The 18,578-nt window shown below is 40.7% G+C and overlaps 1 protein-coding gene across 5 annotated transcripts in view; it reads left to right on the top strand.

Annotated features, from left to right (window-relative positions):
- The window catches only part of CSMD3 (CUB and Sushi multiple domains 3), a 574,504-nt gene that overhangs the window by 434,581 nt on the left and 121,345 nt on the right, over positions 1–18,578 (top strand). For all 5 annotated transcript variants that reach the window (XM_081873886.1, XM_081873887.1, XM_081873888.1 and 2 more), the window contains one exon: positions 3,659–3,775. In XM_081873886.1, the coding sequence (XP_081730012.1) occupies positions 3,659–3,775 (117 nt within the window). The remainder of the gene's footprint in view (positions 1–3,658; positions 3,776–18,578) is intronic.

Raw genomic sequence — 18,578 nt, forward strand, 5'->3', positions numbered from 1 at the left:
GGTGACACCCAGGGCGGCTCGCACCCCCCTTCTTCTGCCCCTGGGTAACTCTACCTGTCAGGGGACTGCCATCAGAACAGGGGAGGAAAGCAGGGGGATACAGAGAGCATCCAACGCTTATGAGGAGCAGCTGAGGGAAGCCATGCCTCCAGTGGAGAAGAGAGGGAAGGGGGCAGCCAAGCGAAGGGAGGGCTCGAAGATGCTCCTGAGAGCCCAAGTGCCTCACCTAGCCCGGCTGGCCAGGAGGCACACATGCTGTTTCTGTCACCCAGCTTGTGCAGAAGGGTGAAACATAAGGAGGGGAGGTGGAGATTTGGGGTGTCTAAGTTCTTACGTTGGGGGAGAAACGGGAAGAGGCCACTCTCGGAATCTGCAAGTGACTAAGACGGACATGAACTTTGTGGCTATGCACTGTAAATAGTTTACACCAGTAAAACCTGTAAAAGACAGGTCAGAGTCCTGCCTAGTTACTCACGAGCAACCACCACCAGCACCTGACACTACCCATAGTTGAAAGCAGTCTGCTCCTGAGTGTAAGTTGGTGGAAACCACAGGAGGAGGGAATGGTCTTGTACTCATGCCCTGCTTGTACGTTTCCCATGGGCAGTTGGTTGGTCACTATGAGAACAATGAGAACAAGATGCTGGACTAGATCTTTTTATTCTAGGGAACAAATTATTCCATTGGGACATGTTTTACCACCAATTCTCACTGATTTTTATGGGACATTATAGCCACTAGGATAATTAATTAGTAAAAATTGCTGCTAAAACATGCCCCTTGGGAGGATTTATTTTGTCAGGTCTGGGACTTCCGGGTTAGCGCCTCCGGCAATGGCGGAATTCCTCTGATCGGGAGGAACTTGCTCCGTGGAATTCAGGGTCTGGCCACCACGGCGAAGGTGGAGACCCACTAAAAATCGCAGGCGGGAGAAGCCTGTGAATGTGGGATTCGGCTGGCACCTTTTGCGCCTCCCCTACTCACGGAGAGACCTGGTTTCGGGGATCCGGAGCAATGTGGGGTGAGCGGCGCAGTGCTTCGAATTGACTGCTTCTTTCACAGAGTGAAGCCGCATTGCTGTTGCCAGAGAGCGCTGACTTTTTCCTGTGGACAATTTGATTCTAAACAACTACCTGTAAGTAGAACGGAAAATTGGATTTTTAAACGTCTTAATTTGGCACCGAAACGGGGAGGTTTCAAACAGGAAGTCTGCCTTCCCCTTTTGTAAATAGATTGAAGCAAAGAATTTGCAAGCTAAAGTCTTGGAAAGTCCTATGTAAAGGATTAAACTTCCATTGGCTAAAATCATTAAACCCCCCTTGGAGGCAGGAGAAGAGGGGGGAAATTTTGGATCGCGTAAGCCTGCAGGAGAGAGTGAAGAAAGTTGGATCACCACCGCTCTGAACCTGGAAATGGACTGCTAGTAAGACTGACGTTTTTGGGAAAGTTCATTGACTGTGACAGTTAGTCAAATAAGAGAAATACATTGCTTTCATTGTCTCCTTCTGCGTTTAAAAAGGAGTAAAAGTAGCTGAAAATTGAAACTAATTTTACTGATTGAACTGTGCTTAAAAGGATTGATACAAACAGAAATTGTTTCCCTCTAGAGGGAGCTTTTGAAATTGTTACAAGATTTGGGCTGGTGGAATCTCCAGCTGTAAGAGAAAACCGTGAGATTGACCTTGGATTGCTTGAGAATGTCGACAGAAGAAGCCTTAGTGATTGCACTATGCAAGATAAGTGAGTCATTGGAACAGCTCCACAAGAAGACGGATGTGATGAATATTAAAATTGATATTTTGGGACAAAAAGTGACTAATTTGGGACAAAAAGTGAACATCTACACAGAAACTATACAGGAACCGATACAGGAATCTACTTTGACATGCCAAACGGTGGAGAAAGCGAGGGAGAAAGTTGTGGTTGTTGAACCTAAAGTAATACAAGTGGAGAGGGAGAGAGCCCCAGCCTTACAGAGGCAATTTGATGATTACAAGTTGTTGCCCTCTATGATTGAATTCAGAGAAAGTCAGATTGGAACCCTGCTTGGACTGGAGAAGGAAAGTTGGATAGATCACCTAATGCAGGGATTTACTGACCTTTGGGATCTGGACCTGGGTCAGGAGGAAATTGGAGTTGTGGGGACCTGCAGATTTGGAGGGACTTTGAAACACGTCCTGAAATATCTTTTGGATTTTAGTTTTAACCACGGAGATGTGGATGACATGTCAAGAAGGAATAAAAACATTGTTAGGTTGGAGCTCCCCCGAGACCTACTCTTCAGCATCAAAGAAAGGAAATTAAGAACAAGATCAGCAGAAGACAAAGTAAAGTGTATGTATAAATACGAAGAAGATTTGCAGAAGGGACCTGGAAAAGAGTTAAGAGCCTCGGACAGAAGATCACCAGGTTGATGGACTATATGGAATTGACGGAAATGACTGGCAGAATCCAAGACCAGGGAGAAGAGACGGTGGAAGAAGATTGGAAAAAAGTTTTAAAGTTTATTTATAGAAATAGGGTAAAATTAATGAGTGTTAGAAAAATGTTGGAATGAAATTATATGGCCTTAGTAGAAGTGTTATAAGGAGTTAAGCATAAATAAGTATTATAATGGAAATAAGGTTAAAATAAGTTAAGATATTTATATGACAGAAAATAGTGAAAGATGGAAAGGATTTGCTGAAACAATTAATAGAAGTGGAATACAAAAAGGGAGGTGAGAGGAAGTCGATGAAACAAGGGAATGAAAGATAAGGCATTGAAATGGTATGATGTATGTTTTTAAATTGTTTTTGTTCTGTTTTGTTTAGTTTAATGCGTTAATGTTGTGTGGTGTATTGTTTATGTATTGTATTGTATTGTATTGTATTGTATTGTATTGTATTGTATTGTATTGTATTGTATTTTGTTTTCTTCTTTTTTCTCCTTTTCCTTTTCTTCTTGTTTGTAAGGTTTAAAAGTAATAAATATTATTTAAAAAAAATATTTTGTCAGGTCTGGAATAAATATTAGGCCAAGCATCTGGAGTCATCCCCCCCCCCCCATTTTTCTTTCCCATTAACATGTTTTAGCCACAAAGCAGCACCAGTGGAATTGCAACAATTATAAAGTTTTATTCATTTGGAAAGCAAGTGGTGGGGGGGGGGAGTGCAATAAAATTAAGCATTTGTATTTAATAAATTTATATTCTGCTCTTCCTCCCAAAGGAGTCCAGGATGACAAACATACAAAATATAAAACAACAACATTTTAAAACAATCTCAGTACACATGCAGACTAAAGTACATTTACATTGCCAGACCCTCCAAGTGTCCCTATTTTCCAGGAACATCCCTGATTTAGAAAAGCCACCCAGGTTTCTGATTTGATCCCAGAATGTCCCACTTGTCCTTAGGATGTCCTTATTTTCATTGGAGAAATGTTGGAGGATTTGGAGGTATTTAATGTTGTGTGTGTGTGCGCGCACACACACGCGCTGGAAGTTGCCCGGAGTGGCTGGGGCAACTCAGTAAGATATGTGGGGTATAAATAGTAAAATTATCATTATGGAATGGGACATCCCTATTTCCATCAGAGAAATGTTGGGGGGTATGCATTGCCTATTTTATTTTTTCAGTACCATATTGTTAAAATACATTGCATCGTTACTTCCTAGCACCTTGTGGAAGTCGTTCTACAGGCTCTGAAGGCACAGTTTTATCCCCAAACTACCCTAAAAACTACAGCATAGGACATAACTGCATTTACTCCATTGCTGTCCCAAAGGAATTCGGTGAGTAATATGTCTTTAATTTGTGTTTTACTTGTTAGTTTTACAATTATTGCTCTCCTAGCTTTACACGGACATTGTAATTATTATAGCCGGCAATCTCAGTTTAGCATCAATAACTGCATATTGTAAAAAATATGGGGATGCCTTTCATAAAAGATGCTGTGATCTGTTTATCCAATTATTTTAATTACAAATGTTTTGATGGGTGTGTGTCTCACTCAGAAATGTTATATTGGTTGCTTAAACTTTATTATTGCAAGCAGGTGGCACAACTTTAGGCGCATCCATATGACATGTGATTGCTGGTGTGCAGGTCCTTTTGGACCCAGAAGAGGGAATAATGGGGCCGTAACAGGGACATAAGGGGGCATTAAGAGGGGCGCCAGTTGGGAACCACTGATAAGATTTTGAATATCATCATATATTTCCTAATGGTGAAGAAGTGTAGCAGTGCTTGTATGTCATGCACATTGGAATGTATGGAAGACATCAGCTAGGTGAACAGTTCATTGAGTGTGTGAAATACATTTTCCATATATTGAAGGAAATCATCTGCTGAGGAACAGGAAGATCCATCTAATTTTATGATAAGGATGTTTATGGCTTACAGCCAGGCATGCAGTAGGTTTGTAAATAGGTTGAAATGGCTGTGTTTTAGACTGCTGTCTGCTTCATTGGCCACAGAATTGATGTAAAATGTATCGCCGTGTTTTGCCACGGACTGAGAGAACATTTATATTTCTTGCAATAATTTATATTTCTGGATATTGCTAACGTACCTAAGACAACTTTTGGAATTGATGATTTCCTGCACAGATGTTTACATTTATTTCAATAATTTATAGCTCCCCACCATGCTAATGTATTAAAGGTCAGGAATTAATGCTTCCTTGAACAGATGTTTTTAGCCTATTTATCATGGATGGCACATAATAGTTTTCCTGGCATTTTTTTATTCTGTTTCATAGACTACCGAGATTGCCCACATGTCTATAAGAAATAACAACTGCAATGCTGTACAGAAATGCCATAAAATGAGCGCCACTGAACATAGTGGGCTTGTATCTAAGCAGATGTGCAAATGAGTATACTGTATGATATTTAATCTACAATCCTATAGCCGCTTTCCTGGGAGTAAGGTTCATTTGAATCAATGTAATTTGATTACTCAGAAGTCACATTATTAATCTTGGCAAAACTAAGCTTAAGATTACAGGCCATTCTTGTGAAATCAGGACCACTAGGCAAATTCAGCAGTAGGATTTGACACAAAATTCAGAAGATAGCAACTGAAAGGTGTTAAGACTGTACAAGAGGGAAGGGCGGGGAGATGTTTTAATATCAAAACCAGTGTTGACACTATGGTTAGGCAGCCTTACATGGTTTGACTAAAACTATATCCTGGGTGTTATCTGGAAAGTGCAACAAGATCCAAGTTAGTTAAAGATGGTCTTAAATTGTTGAAGGTTTCTGATCCACTTCACTCATTGCTGAGTTGCTATGAATTGGACTCTTGCTGCTGCTAGCCAGTAGAAAATATTCCCATTTAGATATTATCCTTTGGCCTGAAGCTATTAGATTATCTATGCACATTTGAAGAGGTAAGGCAAAAATATGATCCAATTTATTTATTTGAAGCATTTTGCCCCACTCTCCCAGGCTCACATGAGATTAATATAAACTGAGAAGTCCAATTTAAAAGACACAAGAAAATGGGTGGGGAGGGAAGAAGAAAATTAGCCTGTGTTATATACAGAACAATCAATTAAAATCTTTGGGTGTTCTTGTTTTTTAAAGGAGCAACTGAATATGATCACAGGCCCATAATATGGATCTGATTTGGAATGACTTTAACAAAGTGTCTCTCTGTGTTCTTGTTCTACCTGTTATATGTATCTGGCATTATAAAATTTTGTTCCAATCAAAAACTGACTTACTGCAGAGTGTTGGAGGAGGTGATCCTTGAAATCTCTTCCAACTCCATAATTCTGTAAAATTTTGAAATGGTACAGCTCTTTCACTTTCATGTTTGTGGCTTATTTCACAATCTTGAGTTAGCTTCTACCTAGAAGGACTCAAATGTGACTCCGTCATGCAGTAAATTAGTATTATATTTCTATTTTCCAAGCCAGTGTGGCCTTTACTGTAAGTGTGTATTTCTAAAGCTGTGTGGGGTCACAAGCTATTTAACATGGCCTCCAAAAATGAAAAGTTAGCACTTCAAGTTGTGAAGTGTGCTTGTTGTTGAAAAACAAACAAATTTGGGTATCTCAAAGACACAACCCTAATCAATAGCAACCTGTGTGTTTATTAAAGCATTTATATACAAAGTACCACTCAGGGTGGCTAACATCATTTATAAATTACAGTTTTGTAAAAGCGCAACTCAAAAACCAGCAACAATGATATACAAATTAAATGCAAAACAAAACATAAACAGATAATCATAATTTAACTATTAGGCTAATGAACATTTCATGGAGTAGGAATAAAAGCAATTTTACATTCAGGTATTCAACTTTTCATGGCTGACTCTGCGAAAAAATCACAGCACTGTAGCCCTTTTTCAATGTTTCATTATTCTGTCATGCAGAATCACAGCTTCAATATTTCATGCTATGACGGGTTTAAGCTAGAAGATAAATGATTCACAAAAGCACACAGCATGCTATAGGCAGAATCTTCTGTAAACATGGAAGACTCATCATCTTTGACACTTTCCCACTGATCCTGCAGAAGGGCGCAATGATCACTAATTGTTTAACACTGTGGTCCTCCACTGATTAAAATTACTATGCTGTTGCTTAATTTTAATCTCTCTCTCGCTCTCTTTTTTGCTGATTCACTAGTTGTAATTGATGTTTAGCAATACAACATGCAATGGGAAACCCATGGAAATTAGCAGAAGATTTCATGGCTCTGTATTCAGCTCACTCCTTTGTGAGGTGGGGTGTAGCTTAATAATGATCCTGTGTCTTCCACTTACCAGCTGATTTTGGCCTCAATCCTATCTACTTGCACACTCACTCCTGAACTGACAGAGATGGGCACCTGGCATTATTTAGAAATTTGTTTCTGACAGGTGTTTGTATTTACCCTCTTAACACACCGTTTACTTATATCTTTTATGCCACTGGAGCATGGCTGGGAGCCAACGTGACAGGTTTAGCTCCCCCCCCTTTCTATCTGCCCTACTCACCTTGGAATTCTGAAATGCTGCTTTAAGTATGAATCCCAGAGCAATAAAGTGAAGACAGAGCTGCCTTCTAGCTGCCCTTGTGGGATATTTAATATTTTGTGAACCCATGCAGTAGGTGGGTAGGATTTGGGGAATTTAATGTGTCTGCATATGCATGTGCTGTGATACATCTGTATGTTGTGCAATTTCATTTAAGCCATAGGTAGGCAAACTAAGGCCCAGGGGCCAGATCCGGCCCAATCGCCTTCTAAATCTGGCCCACGGACAGTACAGGACTCAGCATGTTTTTACATGAGTAGAATGTGTGCTTTTATTTAAAATGCATCTCTGGATTATTTGTGGGGCCTGCCTGGTGTTTTTACATGAGTAGAATGTGTGCTTTTATTTAAAATGCATCTCTGGGTTATTTGTGGGACATAAGAATTTGTTCATATATTTTTTTCCAAAATATAGTCCGGCCCTCCACAAGGTCTGAGGGGCAGTGGACTGGCCCCCTGCTGAAAAAGTTTGCTGACTCCTGATTTAAGCCATGAAACTTTTTCTATATTGCGCGCGCGCGCACACACACACACACACACACACACACACAACCAACAACAACAACATGGCAATTTATTGTTCAGTATATATCAGGAAAAACCCTTAACAATCCATGTGTTCTCTTTCCCTTCAATACCATGTCTGCCCCCATTTCCCATCCCTACTCCATTCTGTTACTGTCATCATTCACGCATAAAGTCTGCTCATAGATGCTCACATATAGACACCTTCAAGCACAATTTATACCTCCTATCCCATCCACACATAATGCTTATTCATTCACAGACCGCATGACCCATTCACACATACACACACTCAAGACTCAATAGTCATCATTATTGCGGTTACCCTCCTATTGCGGTTACTATCAAAATGTTACCGTTGCAGAACTTTCACAACATTTAGATTACAATACTAACCCACAAAGCCAGATTGACAAGCTGCTTTGGAAGATGACTAGCATTCGAAGGATTCTTGATCCTCGGTATCCCCGTTCTACTTTGTTACACGGACAGCATGCTTAAATGGGTGCTATTGGTTGAATGTGATATCGTATGCGGTGTTTTAGATAGATATAGTGATTTGTTTTAGGATGCTGAGTTGCATGGTACAGTGGGAGGGTGAGCATGAACCATTAAAAGTCTTAAGTTTCTGTCTCCATGCCATTTTGGTATTCTTTTTTTAAAATTTAATTTTTTTAATTATTTTTGTATTCTTGCATGATTTTTAGACATTAAACCATTTGGTTTTGTTGACAATGTTCACTTCTGATTGATTTCAACATGACAATCTCTTACTCCACCTACATGTGTCATATTGTCTTCAGTACCTATTCCTAGAGCCACACATGATGTGATCATGACATATTTTAGATTTCCCATAGGAACCACTGTTTTAATAATAATAATAATAATAATAATAATAATAATAATAATAATAATAATGAAATCTGCAGCCACTCTCATTTTTTCACATTTGAACTATTTTCTCATGCATTTTTAAGCAATTTTGAAAGTAACATTTTAAAAAATTGTATAAAAGGAGTAAAACTGACAGGCCACTAACAATTTGTTGGTGAATGGTCCATAAAAGATTGACTATTGCAAAGTCCCCCCCTCCTCAAAAAAAAAAAAAAGAAAAAAAAAGCAAACACAAAATCTGTTCTGCCAGCTGAGCAAAAGCAACCAAACAATGTTGTCAACACACATTATCTCTTTTAGAGTGTTCACTGAGTGTGGAATCTACAGACAGTTTAAAAGCCATGTCATTCCACAGTTACTTCGGCAATGTCACTTTTGCTTTAAAATGCATTTTGCATTTCAAAAATCACGAAGATTTATTTTGTAGTGGCAGGAAGGTGTTATCTCAGAGGCTTAAATTATGAGAGACAAGTTCTCTCAACTGAACTGGATGCTAACAGAATGATATTGGGGGGGGGGGTGAACTTTACCAGTAGGCTGTGTATCCAGGTGCCTCTTCAGTTCAGTAAGATCACAGGGGAAAGGAGGATATGCTAAAATAAAGCAACGTCAGGGATGTGAGGAGCATCAGGGGGACATTTGAGACCTGGACAGCCGGCAGCCTATTGCATCTCAGATAGCCAAGTCTCAAGTATGAGGACAGGAACTTATTTTAAAAGTGGTGAAAATGGAATGGAATGGAGATCATGCCTGATGTTTGAAGCTGTGAAGTTGGAAGATCTGATACTTGGGATGTAGAAGAAAGAAATGTTTTGTTTTGTTTTTCACATGAGCCTGCCTAGTCATTGAAGTGATTTGGGGAAAGCATTCTCTGCATAGCCACACCTTCTGAGGTGTCTTGCCTTTGAAATGTTCTCCCCCAGGGAGACTTACCTGGAAACTACTTTACTGCCTTTCTGCACCTGCCTATTTCCTTAGGTCTTTTGATATATATATTTTTAACCTATTCTCTTGTTATGTGCTTGGACCTTTTGTTACTTTAGGGGACGATTCAACAGTCCCATTGAGTTTACTGGGGATAACCTAAGTTATCTAAGTGTGTCTAAGTGTGTATAAAGGATTGCAGCCTTACAAAGCAAGCGTATTGTTGGGCCAGGGGTCTGAAGCTGTGAACCTTCCAAAGCTCATTTGAATATAGGCGGCAGCCATTTTAGGCATGTCCAATTGACACATATTTGTTGATGCACAGGGAATTTGGGACCCGGAAGACAGCAGAACGGGGATGGAACTGGACAGAACGGGGACAGGGGGGCACATACACACTCTGCCGACACATGTAGGGGTTGCCTGTATCTAGGAGAGTCTACCCTATCTACTTAAAAAAAACAAAAACCAAAAAAACCCCACACAGTTTTCTCCCATTGTTTTCAATGGGATGCCATGCTGAAATATATCTCCACCGTGATGTAAGTTCCAGTCCTTATTTATGGGGCCTTGGTATGGCACTGATCACGGCAGTTCTGCTGCAGCTTTAAGTGGTAGAAAAACTTTTGTGTTTTTTAAGAAAAGAAAACCTTATGCTGCTTTGTGTCCTAAAGATAATTTCATGACCCCTGAAAATAGACAATATGTGCCTTTTTCTGAAATGATTACCAATATTCACTCACACTCTTTCACACACAAATGCTGAAAAAGGCTGGGTCATATAATTTGGCCCTGCAGCACTAATATTTCTCCCCTAGCTCATGCAAGGCTTTATGCATCTGGTCATCAGTAGTGATTCTGAGACAAAAAGCAACATCAGGATAATTGCTGAGTCTAAGAGAAAAAACTGTCATCGCCGAGACTAAGAAAGCAACAGTATCTAGATCACAGTATCCCCAGCAAGCAAGTATCTGACAGATCACAAAACAAATTGGTGTTTTTTCCACCCACATATTCAGTTAGATTCTTCAAACTCCACGGAGGCTCCTCCTCAGCATATCAGTTAGTGAAGATGCATAGCAGAATTAATTGCAAACAATTGAATGAATATCTCATGATCAGAGAAGGGAATGAGAATTTTGTATTTTGTGTTTCCCTCCCAGCTTTCTGAGTTGCACTTCCATCAAGGGCTGTGACTATTTCGGAAGCATCCAGGTGATTAAAAACCCCATGCATCATATAAAGGAATATTTTAGTCAGGGTTGTTCATTTGTTTTTGTTTGGCACCTTCTAAACAGTGTTTATTTATTACAAAATTATTTATTACAACACTTTAAGGCTGCAACCTTAGGGTTCTGAGACGAGTCATGGGATTGTGTGGATCTACTTCTCCATAAATCAAGTGGGAGGTCCACCCTTGGAAAAAGAGGCCCAGTCACGGAGGGCCAATCCACCACTGGTGCTCTGAGATGGAGAGGGTAAAAAGGAGGTGTGTTGGGGAGTGGATCTAGGCTTTGGTTCATATGGTTTGGCTACCACCATCCCTTCCTTTCATTGTAGAAAAGACTCTGTTCTGCACAACATATTATAGTAGATTTATTCATGTTCTGAACACCAGAAGCAAGTTGCCTTACATATATCAGTTTACATACCTAGGGTAAAGATGTGATAGCTGTTCCCCATTTTTTGAACACAAAAATCAGTAACCTTTGCTTTTTAATAAGCAAATATACCTTTTCTCCACAGACTGCAGATTTGCTGGACTTGTGGGCCATGTAAAAGGAAGCAATCCACAGGAGGGGATAAGTTATGTTGATAAACAACAATTCTTTGCCACATTATACTTTTATCCAGGAGCCTATCTGAGAAAACCAAGGACATTTTTGCTATAAAGTGTGTTGACTGGCGCACTGGAAACTCCTGTATATGAATACCCTTAGAGTTTTTTAGAATTCAGTTTTGCTTCATTCTCTTATTGCTATTCTATAAAACCCAACATAAATCCAGCTGGAGACTGTTGTAAATAAAGGATGAAGCAAACTTTCACACACACACAAAATGTATCTTGCAACTCACCTGGGACTGTACCACTTCAAAATTCAGGTGGTGGAATCTACACACACTCTTAAGCCTTTCACACTTTCATTCTGCCCACTCTCAAGTGAGAGCACTATACACATTCTTAATTTCAGCCCTACCTTGAATACAAGATTTGGGTTGTCTTTTAAAGTAGCTATTTCAAATTCATTGCCGATCACTGACGTCCATAGTTGTCCTTTTTTAAATGTCTTTTTACCTTACATTCATTTTTTACACTTTTCCCACTCTCTCCTCACTGTTCAGATATATTTATCTGAGCTCCACTAAAGTGTTTAATATTAATAGGAAATAAATAAAAACTCAGTAAGAAAGGGTGCTGGGAGTACAGTTCTTATACTTTACCAAAGACCTCACCATCTAATTAAAATAAGATATAGTCTGCCACAGCATAGCACAATGCATACAACTCATTTGTAGGTCTTAAAAGTAGCAGCAGAAGTTACTAGTTTGAACAATAAAGAAGTGATATCTCTTTTTTATTATCTTATGAAGCTCATTAACTGCAGAATGCTTTTTTCTGGCAGTGTGCCTGAAAATCTTTTCAGAATGGTGGTCCATGGCTGTTTACATTTCTATTTGTTTCACTGAATTCTATCAAGCTGCTGTTGAGAACTAGAATAAAAACGCTGTGTTATACGAGAGGTAAGAATGTGCAGATAATGAAACAGGAGGCAGTATAGGGCTAGCTCACACAAATGTGTTAAATCCAAGAGAGAGGCTTACTACATCAGGCTGCAGGTGGGGGACTTGCGTGATTGAATACAACTCCATACATAAAGATTTTCTCTACCTAGAAGACTAGCTAGGTTGCAACTCTTCCCTTTGAAATCATCCCCCCCCCCCCCCCCGTGAGAACCTTCTACTGCCATCCAACATCTTTTCGCAGGGACTGCAAGACAGAGCTGTTCCGCCTGGCCTTTGGTTTGGACTCAGTCTGACCCTTATGTTTCCCTCCCCTTATGGTTTTGATCTATGGGCTATTATTAAAAATGAGGCTGCTTTTAAAATTGTATTTTAGCCTGTATTTTAAATTGTCCCCCCCCCCCCAATTATGTTTTATTGTAATTTTACTGGCGTTAGCCGCCCTGAGCCTGGCTCTGGCCGGGGAGGGCGGGGTATAAAAAAAAAAAAAATGTTATTATTATTGATAGATTCTGATTCACTAGCTCACTGAGAATTAGGCCACAGAAGTCCAAAAGGGGTGATAACTATGGCTAATGTGACAAACCAAATATGACAGATGTTTGTGGATTTGAACAATGGGGTTGTGAATGTGTGTGTGTGTGTGTGTGTGTGTGTGTGTGTGTTGCAGGGTGCCAGATCATTAAGTTGACTTCCAGCAGTTTGCCTGTTAACTGGAGTAATTTGAAGAATGGAATGCTGTGATTTGATATCAATTTTGCAGCCAGAGTCAGAGGGTTGAATCCATCTGTCACTGTAAGTTTAATGACTTCTAATCATGAGACAGAACTTCCTCTCCCTGTTCATCCCAAGCACATCCCCACACTCTTCCCAAATCTGCTCCAGAGGGTTGGAGCAGGTTGGAGGACATTGCCAGAGGGGCGGGGAGTTCTGTCATGTGAGCATAAGTCATTCTGCTCACACAATTATTTTGTTGGATTTGGATACAACTCAGGGGCTACAATGTTCCATACCTAGGGTTTAATGGGGGTTGTCTTTGCCCTAGACAATATTGTTTATAATCTAAACAGATTTGTTACACCTAAAGCAGCACCTTTTGCCCTGGCTGCAAGAATGACCGCTCCCCACTTAAAACGGGGGGCGCCCTTTGTGTGGACGCACGCAGGCCCTGGATCTGGAGCGGCTCCATCAGCACACGCTTGGCTTTGCCTTCCCTCAGGTGGGATACCTGGAGGTCTCCGCCTACCTAAGTCAGTTGTCCAATCCCACCTGGGGAAGCGTTGCCAAGGAGACCAGGCCAGGTAGGGGAGGGATTAACTGCCCACACAATAGAGGGAGGATCTTACCTGGGAATCCTCACTTGGCTCCAGAGCTTCTCCCACCCTACCCACCCTCAGTTAATGTCTTATTTTGCAGGTTAACTTTTCTTCACAGGTATGCGGGCGCTGCTACGTTAAGGTCGCTGTCAAAGGGTCGGAAAGGAATTTCCCTGCATTGGCAGGTTTTGCCTTTCCCGTAGCAAAACGTCACAACTTTGGCATTATCAGGCCTTGGGCAGAATCCTTTAGTCCATCTTCCTGTTTGCGGCGGCGATACCAGGGTCCCCCGTTAAAGGGGTTTCTGAAGGGAGGCTTTGACCGTACACCGAAAGGTCGTCATTGCTCTCCCCTGCGGCGGTGGCATAATGGGGGCGGCTATCTCTGCTTGAACATATGTTCTCCAGAGCCGGCCCGTCCCCCCCCCCACTGGATAACCCTGATGCTCCCTAGGTCCCCGGCTGGGGACTGGGGAGGGAGAACACCCAATGCCTGAGCCAAGGTCTACCCACATTTGAAATTTAATAAAGTTGTGGCCAATTTAATCCCATTGACATATTATTTGATATTACCAGCTGAAGAAGGCATTTACTCTAAAACAGGGCCCTGTCCTGGTCACCACTACTGAGTCGTACATCTAATTCATACTCTGGATACTTCTTTTTGGCCCTATTTGATTCTTTATTCTGACTTTATATAATATGGACTCTTTTTGACTGCCATTGAGACTTGTATAAAACAATTGTTGTGTACTGATATTTTATGTACCTTTATACTATATTACTGCATATTTGAAACTACATTATTTCTGCACTTAAACGTTGTATTTAAATTTACTATTATTTTAAAACTGTCGCACTTATACGTTGTGTTTAAATTTACTATTAGTTTAAAACTGCTATTCTTAGCAGAATATACACGTTTTTCTTTTCAACTCTCGAGTAGGAATTATTCCTTGCATTGAAACTTTTGGCCAGAGCTCTTGGTATATCCTTTTCAGTGTACTTCCAACAAGAACTCCAATTTCTTTAACAATTTAATCCCACAGCACGTTGTCTTGAGTCGTTATTCCACATGATGGGGGGGACCGCTCGGGATCTGGGGACTCCGCCTGTCCACGCAAAGATAAGAGATAGACAATATCACAACAAGTTAAGCTTGGTTTGAGATGATAGATGACACTTATGAACTCCAACGCCCTTTCTTTAAACCCATAATGCCTTGTGTTATGTAGTTGTTGTTGTGTGCTGAATGTTATGGTTTGTAGTTTGGCAAATTCTAATGAAATTACTGTGTCTGTCCCAGCAATAAAACGAAAGAAAGCTTTGAATACCATTTTTTCCTAGATATTAGTTATTAGTTGATCGTGTTACATGTTTCTGTTAGATCTGTATTAGACACTTCAGTGATATATTCTCTCCTGCCCCCACTTTAAGTTCAATGTCAACATTGCATCTTTTCGATACTGAGTGCTTAATACAAAGTCCTTTTTGCATCACCTTCAAATCTCAGGTTTATAGGAGAAAGAGTTGGCAATTGTTATGCCAGCAGATCATAGCTCACAGCTGGGAGGTAGTTCATTCACCAGTTCAGTGCTTTGCGTGCTTGCCAAGTGAGCAGATGCTTAGGAAGAAGTTAGCATGAGGTGACTTTTGGAAGAGATTATTCAATTTTTATAAATAAAATTTAGAGTAAAGGCTTGGAATATAGATCCAAATCTATCAAACGTGTGTGTGTGTGTGTGTGTGTGTGTGTGTGTGTGTGTGTATTTTGCCTTGTTAATAGTCCACAACTTTTAGTTTGAAATCCATTGCTTTATAATAATTAATAATAATTTATTATTTATACCCCGCCCATCTGGCTGGGTCTCCCCAGCCACTCTGGGCGGCTTCCATAGAAAGCAAAAATACAATAAAATATCACACATTAAAAACTTCCCTGAACAGGGCTGCCTTAAGATGTCTTCTGAATGTCAGGTAGTTGTTTATCGCTTTGACATCTGCTGGAAGGGCGTTCCACAGGGCAGGCGCCACTACCGAGAAGGCCCTCTGCCTGGTTCCCTGTAGCTTTACTTCTCGCAATGAGGGAACCGCCAGAAGGCCCTCGGCGCTGGACCTCAGCGTCCGGGCAGAATGATGGGGGTGGAGACGCTCCTTCAGGTATACTGGACCGAGGCCGTTTAGGGCTTTAAAGGTCAGCACCAACACTTTGAATTGTGCTCAGAAACGTACTGGGAGCCAATGTAGGTCTTTCAAGACCGGTGTTATATGGTCTCGGCGGCCGCCCCCAGTCACCAGTCTAGCTGCCGCATTCTGGATTAGTTGTAGTTTCCGAGTCACCTTCAAAGGTAGCCCCACGTAGAGTGCATTGCAGTAGTCCAAGCGGGACTACTTTATTGTAACCTACTCTGTTTGCAATAATGAAAGATTTTCATCAAGGGTCAACACCTAATGAATGCAGAGATCTATGACCCATAGAGATATACATACAAGTAATTTGTGATTCAGCCTTGTTTATTGTTGTTGTTGTTTAATCGTTTAGTCGTGTCTGACTCTTCGTGACCCCATGGACCAGAGCACGCCAGGCACTCCTATCTTCCACTGCCTCCTGCAGTTTGGTCAAACTCATGCTGGTAGCTTCAAGAACACTGTCCAACCATCTCGTCCTCTGTCATCCCCTTCTCCTTGTGCCCTCAATCTTTCCCAACATCAGGGTCTTTTCCAGGGAGTCTTCTCTTCTCATGAGGTGGCCAAAGTATTGGAGCCTCAGCTTCATGATTTGTCCTTCCAGTGAGCACTCAGGGCTGATTTCCTTAAGAATGGAGAGGTTTGATCTTCTTGCAGTCCATGGGACTCTCAAGAGTCTTCTCCAACACCATAATTCAAAAGCATCAATTCTTCGGAGATCAGCCTTCTTTATGGTCCAGGTCTCACTTCCATACATCACTACTGGGTGATATATAAACCATATAAACACTACTTGTTTATTACAGGTGCACAAAGAGGCTCACCCCATTGTGTTGATGTATTCTTTGTTAAATTTGTATTCCATCTTTCCACCCAATATAAATTTCTGAGACTGCTTCCAGAAATGAAGTGGAAAGAGTATAATTCCTTCCAGGGCAAGCAGCTGACTTTCCCAAAATGGGAGCCAGCCACAGTTTAGGATGATTTGTATCAGTGGCCCCCTACATCTCATCATTCTACAGCAAGATGAGGGCCTTAGCAGGACCATCAGGTCTATCCACTGGAAAATCTCTCAGAGTATTCAGGAATCCATTAGTATCTTGGGGTTGAGCATCCTAACTGGTCCCCCATCCTTGTTGGTGCAACAACTGAACAATAAAAGTTCAGCCCAAGCTACAGCAGGAAGTTTTCTTACTATGATAATGATCAAAGAAATCATGGCAACGAAGTCAAAGAAACTCTTGTTTGCTTGCCAGCCTCACTCGCAGGGGAAAATCCCCAAATATAACCCAAAAAAGTTTATTCCCAACCCACCAAAATATTATACAGCAAATAAAACAATATCATAAAATAACAAAACTTGTCAGAGCTGAACTACAGAGGAAATCCTGTCACAGATCTGTTTTTCCTCCCCGAGTTTTGATATCCTGGTAACAGCAAAATCAAAGCTTGTAGAACGTGTCAGTGGCAGTCTAGTATTTTGAACGCATCTTTGCAGCCCAAATTAACCTGCCAGGAAGGGTTTGTTAATCTGCTGTCTGTGTATGTGCATGAAATGGCACAGAAAAGCTCCCTGATGTTGGACCAGATGTTCTCTCATTAGAACAAAACAATGACCATATGTTTCTATTATTACAATGGTCAGAGCACATGTGGACAGACTTGGCTTCTTCTACTCCTGGTGATTAGACATTTTGGCCCCCTGGGGTGGGAAAAAAGAGAGAGCAAGGGGTTTCTTGTGGTAATGCATTCCTATTTCATAGAGGCACAGAAGCAATTTAGGTTGCCTACAAAGATTCTTGCACCTTGCTTGTACGTGAGCCTTTCAGGTTTATCCTTTTCTCTTCTTTTTTAAATTCTAAAACATGTCTAGCTCTTTTATATAGCTGATGATTAGATGGCAGGTTCTTCAAGGACCTGTGGAATTCTTTGTATAATCACCCTTGCCCCCTTGGAACAGAAATATAAAATAAATGGTGGGCTTATGAGTACATATCTTTTCAATATGATAATATCACCATCTGCCACCATGCTGTTAGTGTGGCTATGATGTTTCCTTTATAGATAGACGGTTTGGTAGTTATTTCAGGATTTATAAATGTTATATGAGATACAATTCTCCCTTTCTAAAGATACCATGAACACCACAACCCTCTATAGCAGAAGAGGGACGGCAATGGAGATTTCTATGGCTGTAATAAAGATCCCATGTATGTATGGAACTAATTTTTTAACTGCAAAGAGGGAGTTCTTCAAAATACTATAGCCCCTGGGACATCTTTCTGAGTCTACAGGATTGTGCTCCAAATTTTGAATACACACACACACACCACGTTTCAAGGATCAAAGGTTGCATATTTACACTGTAGCTGTCTGCATTTGATTCTGATATGAACTCTGAGAAGTGAATTAAACTTGAAAGATAACAATCCAACGTTACCTAGTGGTTTTCATACCTGAAGGGAATTTCAACCTATGACTCCTGGTGCCAAATTCAAAATGTTCTTCACTGAAATACCCTGCTTTTCAAGCTCTTTTATTTTAGTACAGGGGTCAGCAACCTTTTTCAGCTGTGGGCCGGTCCACCGTACCTCAGACCATGTGGGGGCCCAGACTATATTTTGAAAAAAATAATGAACAAATTCCTATGCCCCACAAATAACCCAGAGTTGCATTTTAAATAAAAGGACACATTCTATTCATGTAAAAACAGGCTGATTCCCGGACCATCCGCGGGCCGGATTGAGAAGGCGATTGGACCGCATCCGGCTCACGGGCCTTAGGTTGCCTACCCCTGTTTTAGTATATTTTAGATACCCTCTAGCAGTCTGGTCTTGTAACATTTACCTATTTTAACTGCTGTATCACAATCAAGAAATTTTGACAATAGAAGTTACAAACAAATATTACCCTTCTCTTAGGCTCAGTTATATTATTTTGAGTTCCTTATTTCCAAAAATAGTGAGTAATTCCAGG

This window comes from Podarcis erhardii, assembly GCF_964252035.2.
Source record: "Podarcis erhardii genome assembly, chromosome: 8".
NCBI classification, from domain to species: Eukaryota; Metazoa; Chordata; class Lepidosauria; order Squamata; family Lacertidae; genus Podarcis; species Podarcis erhardii.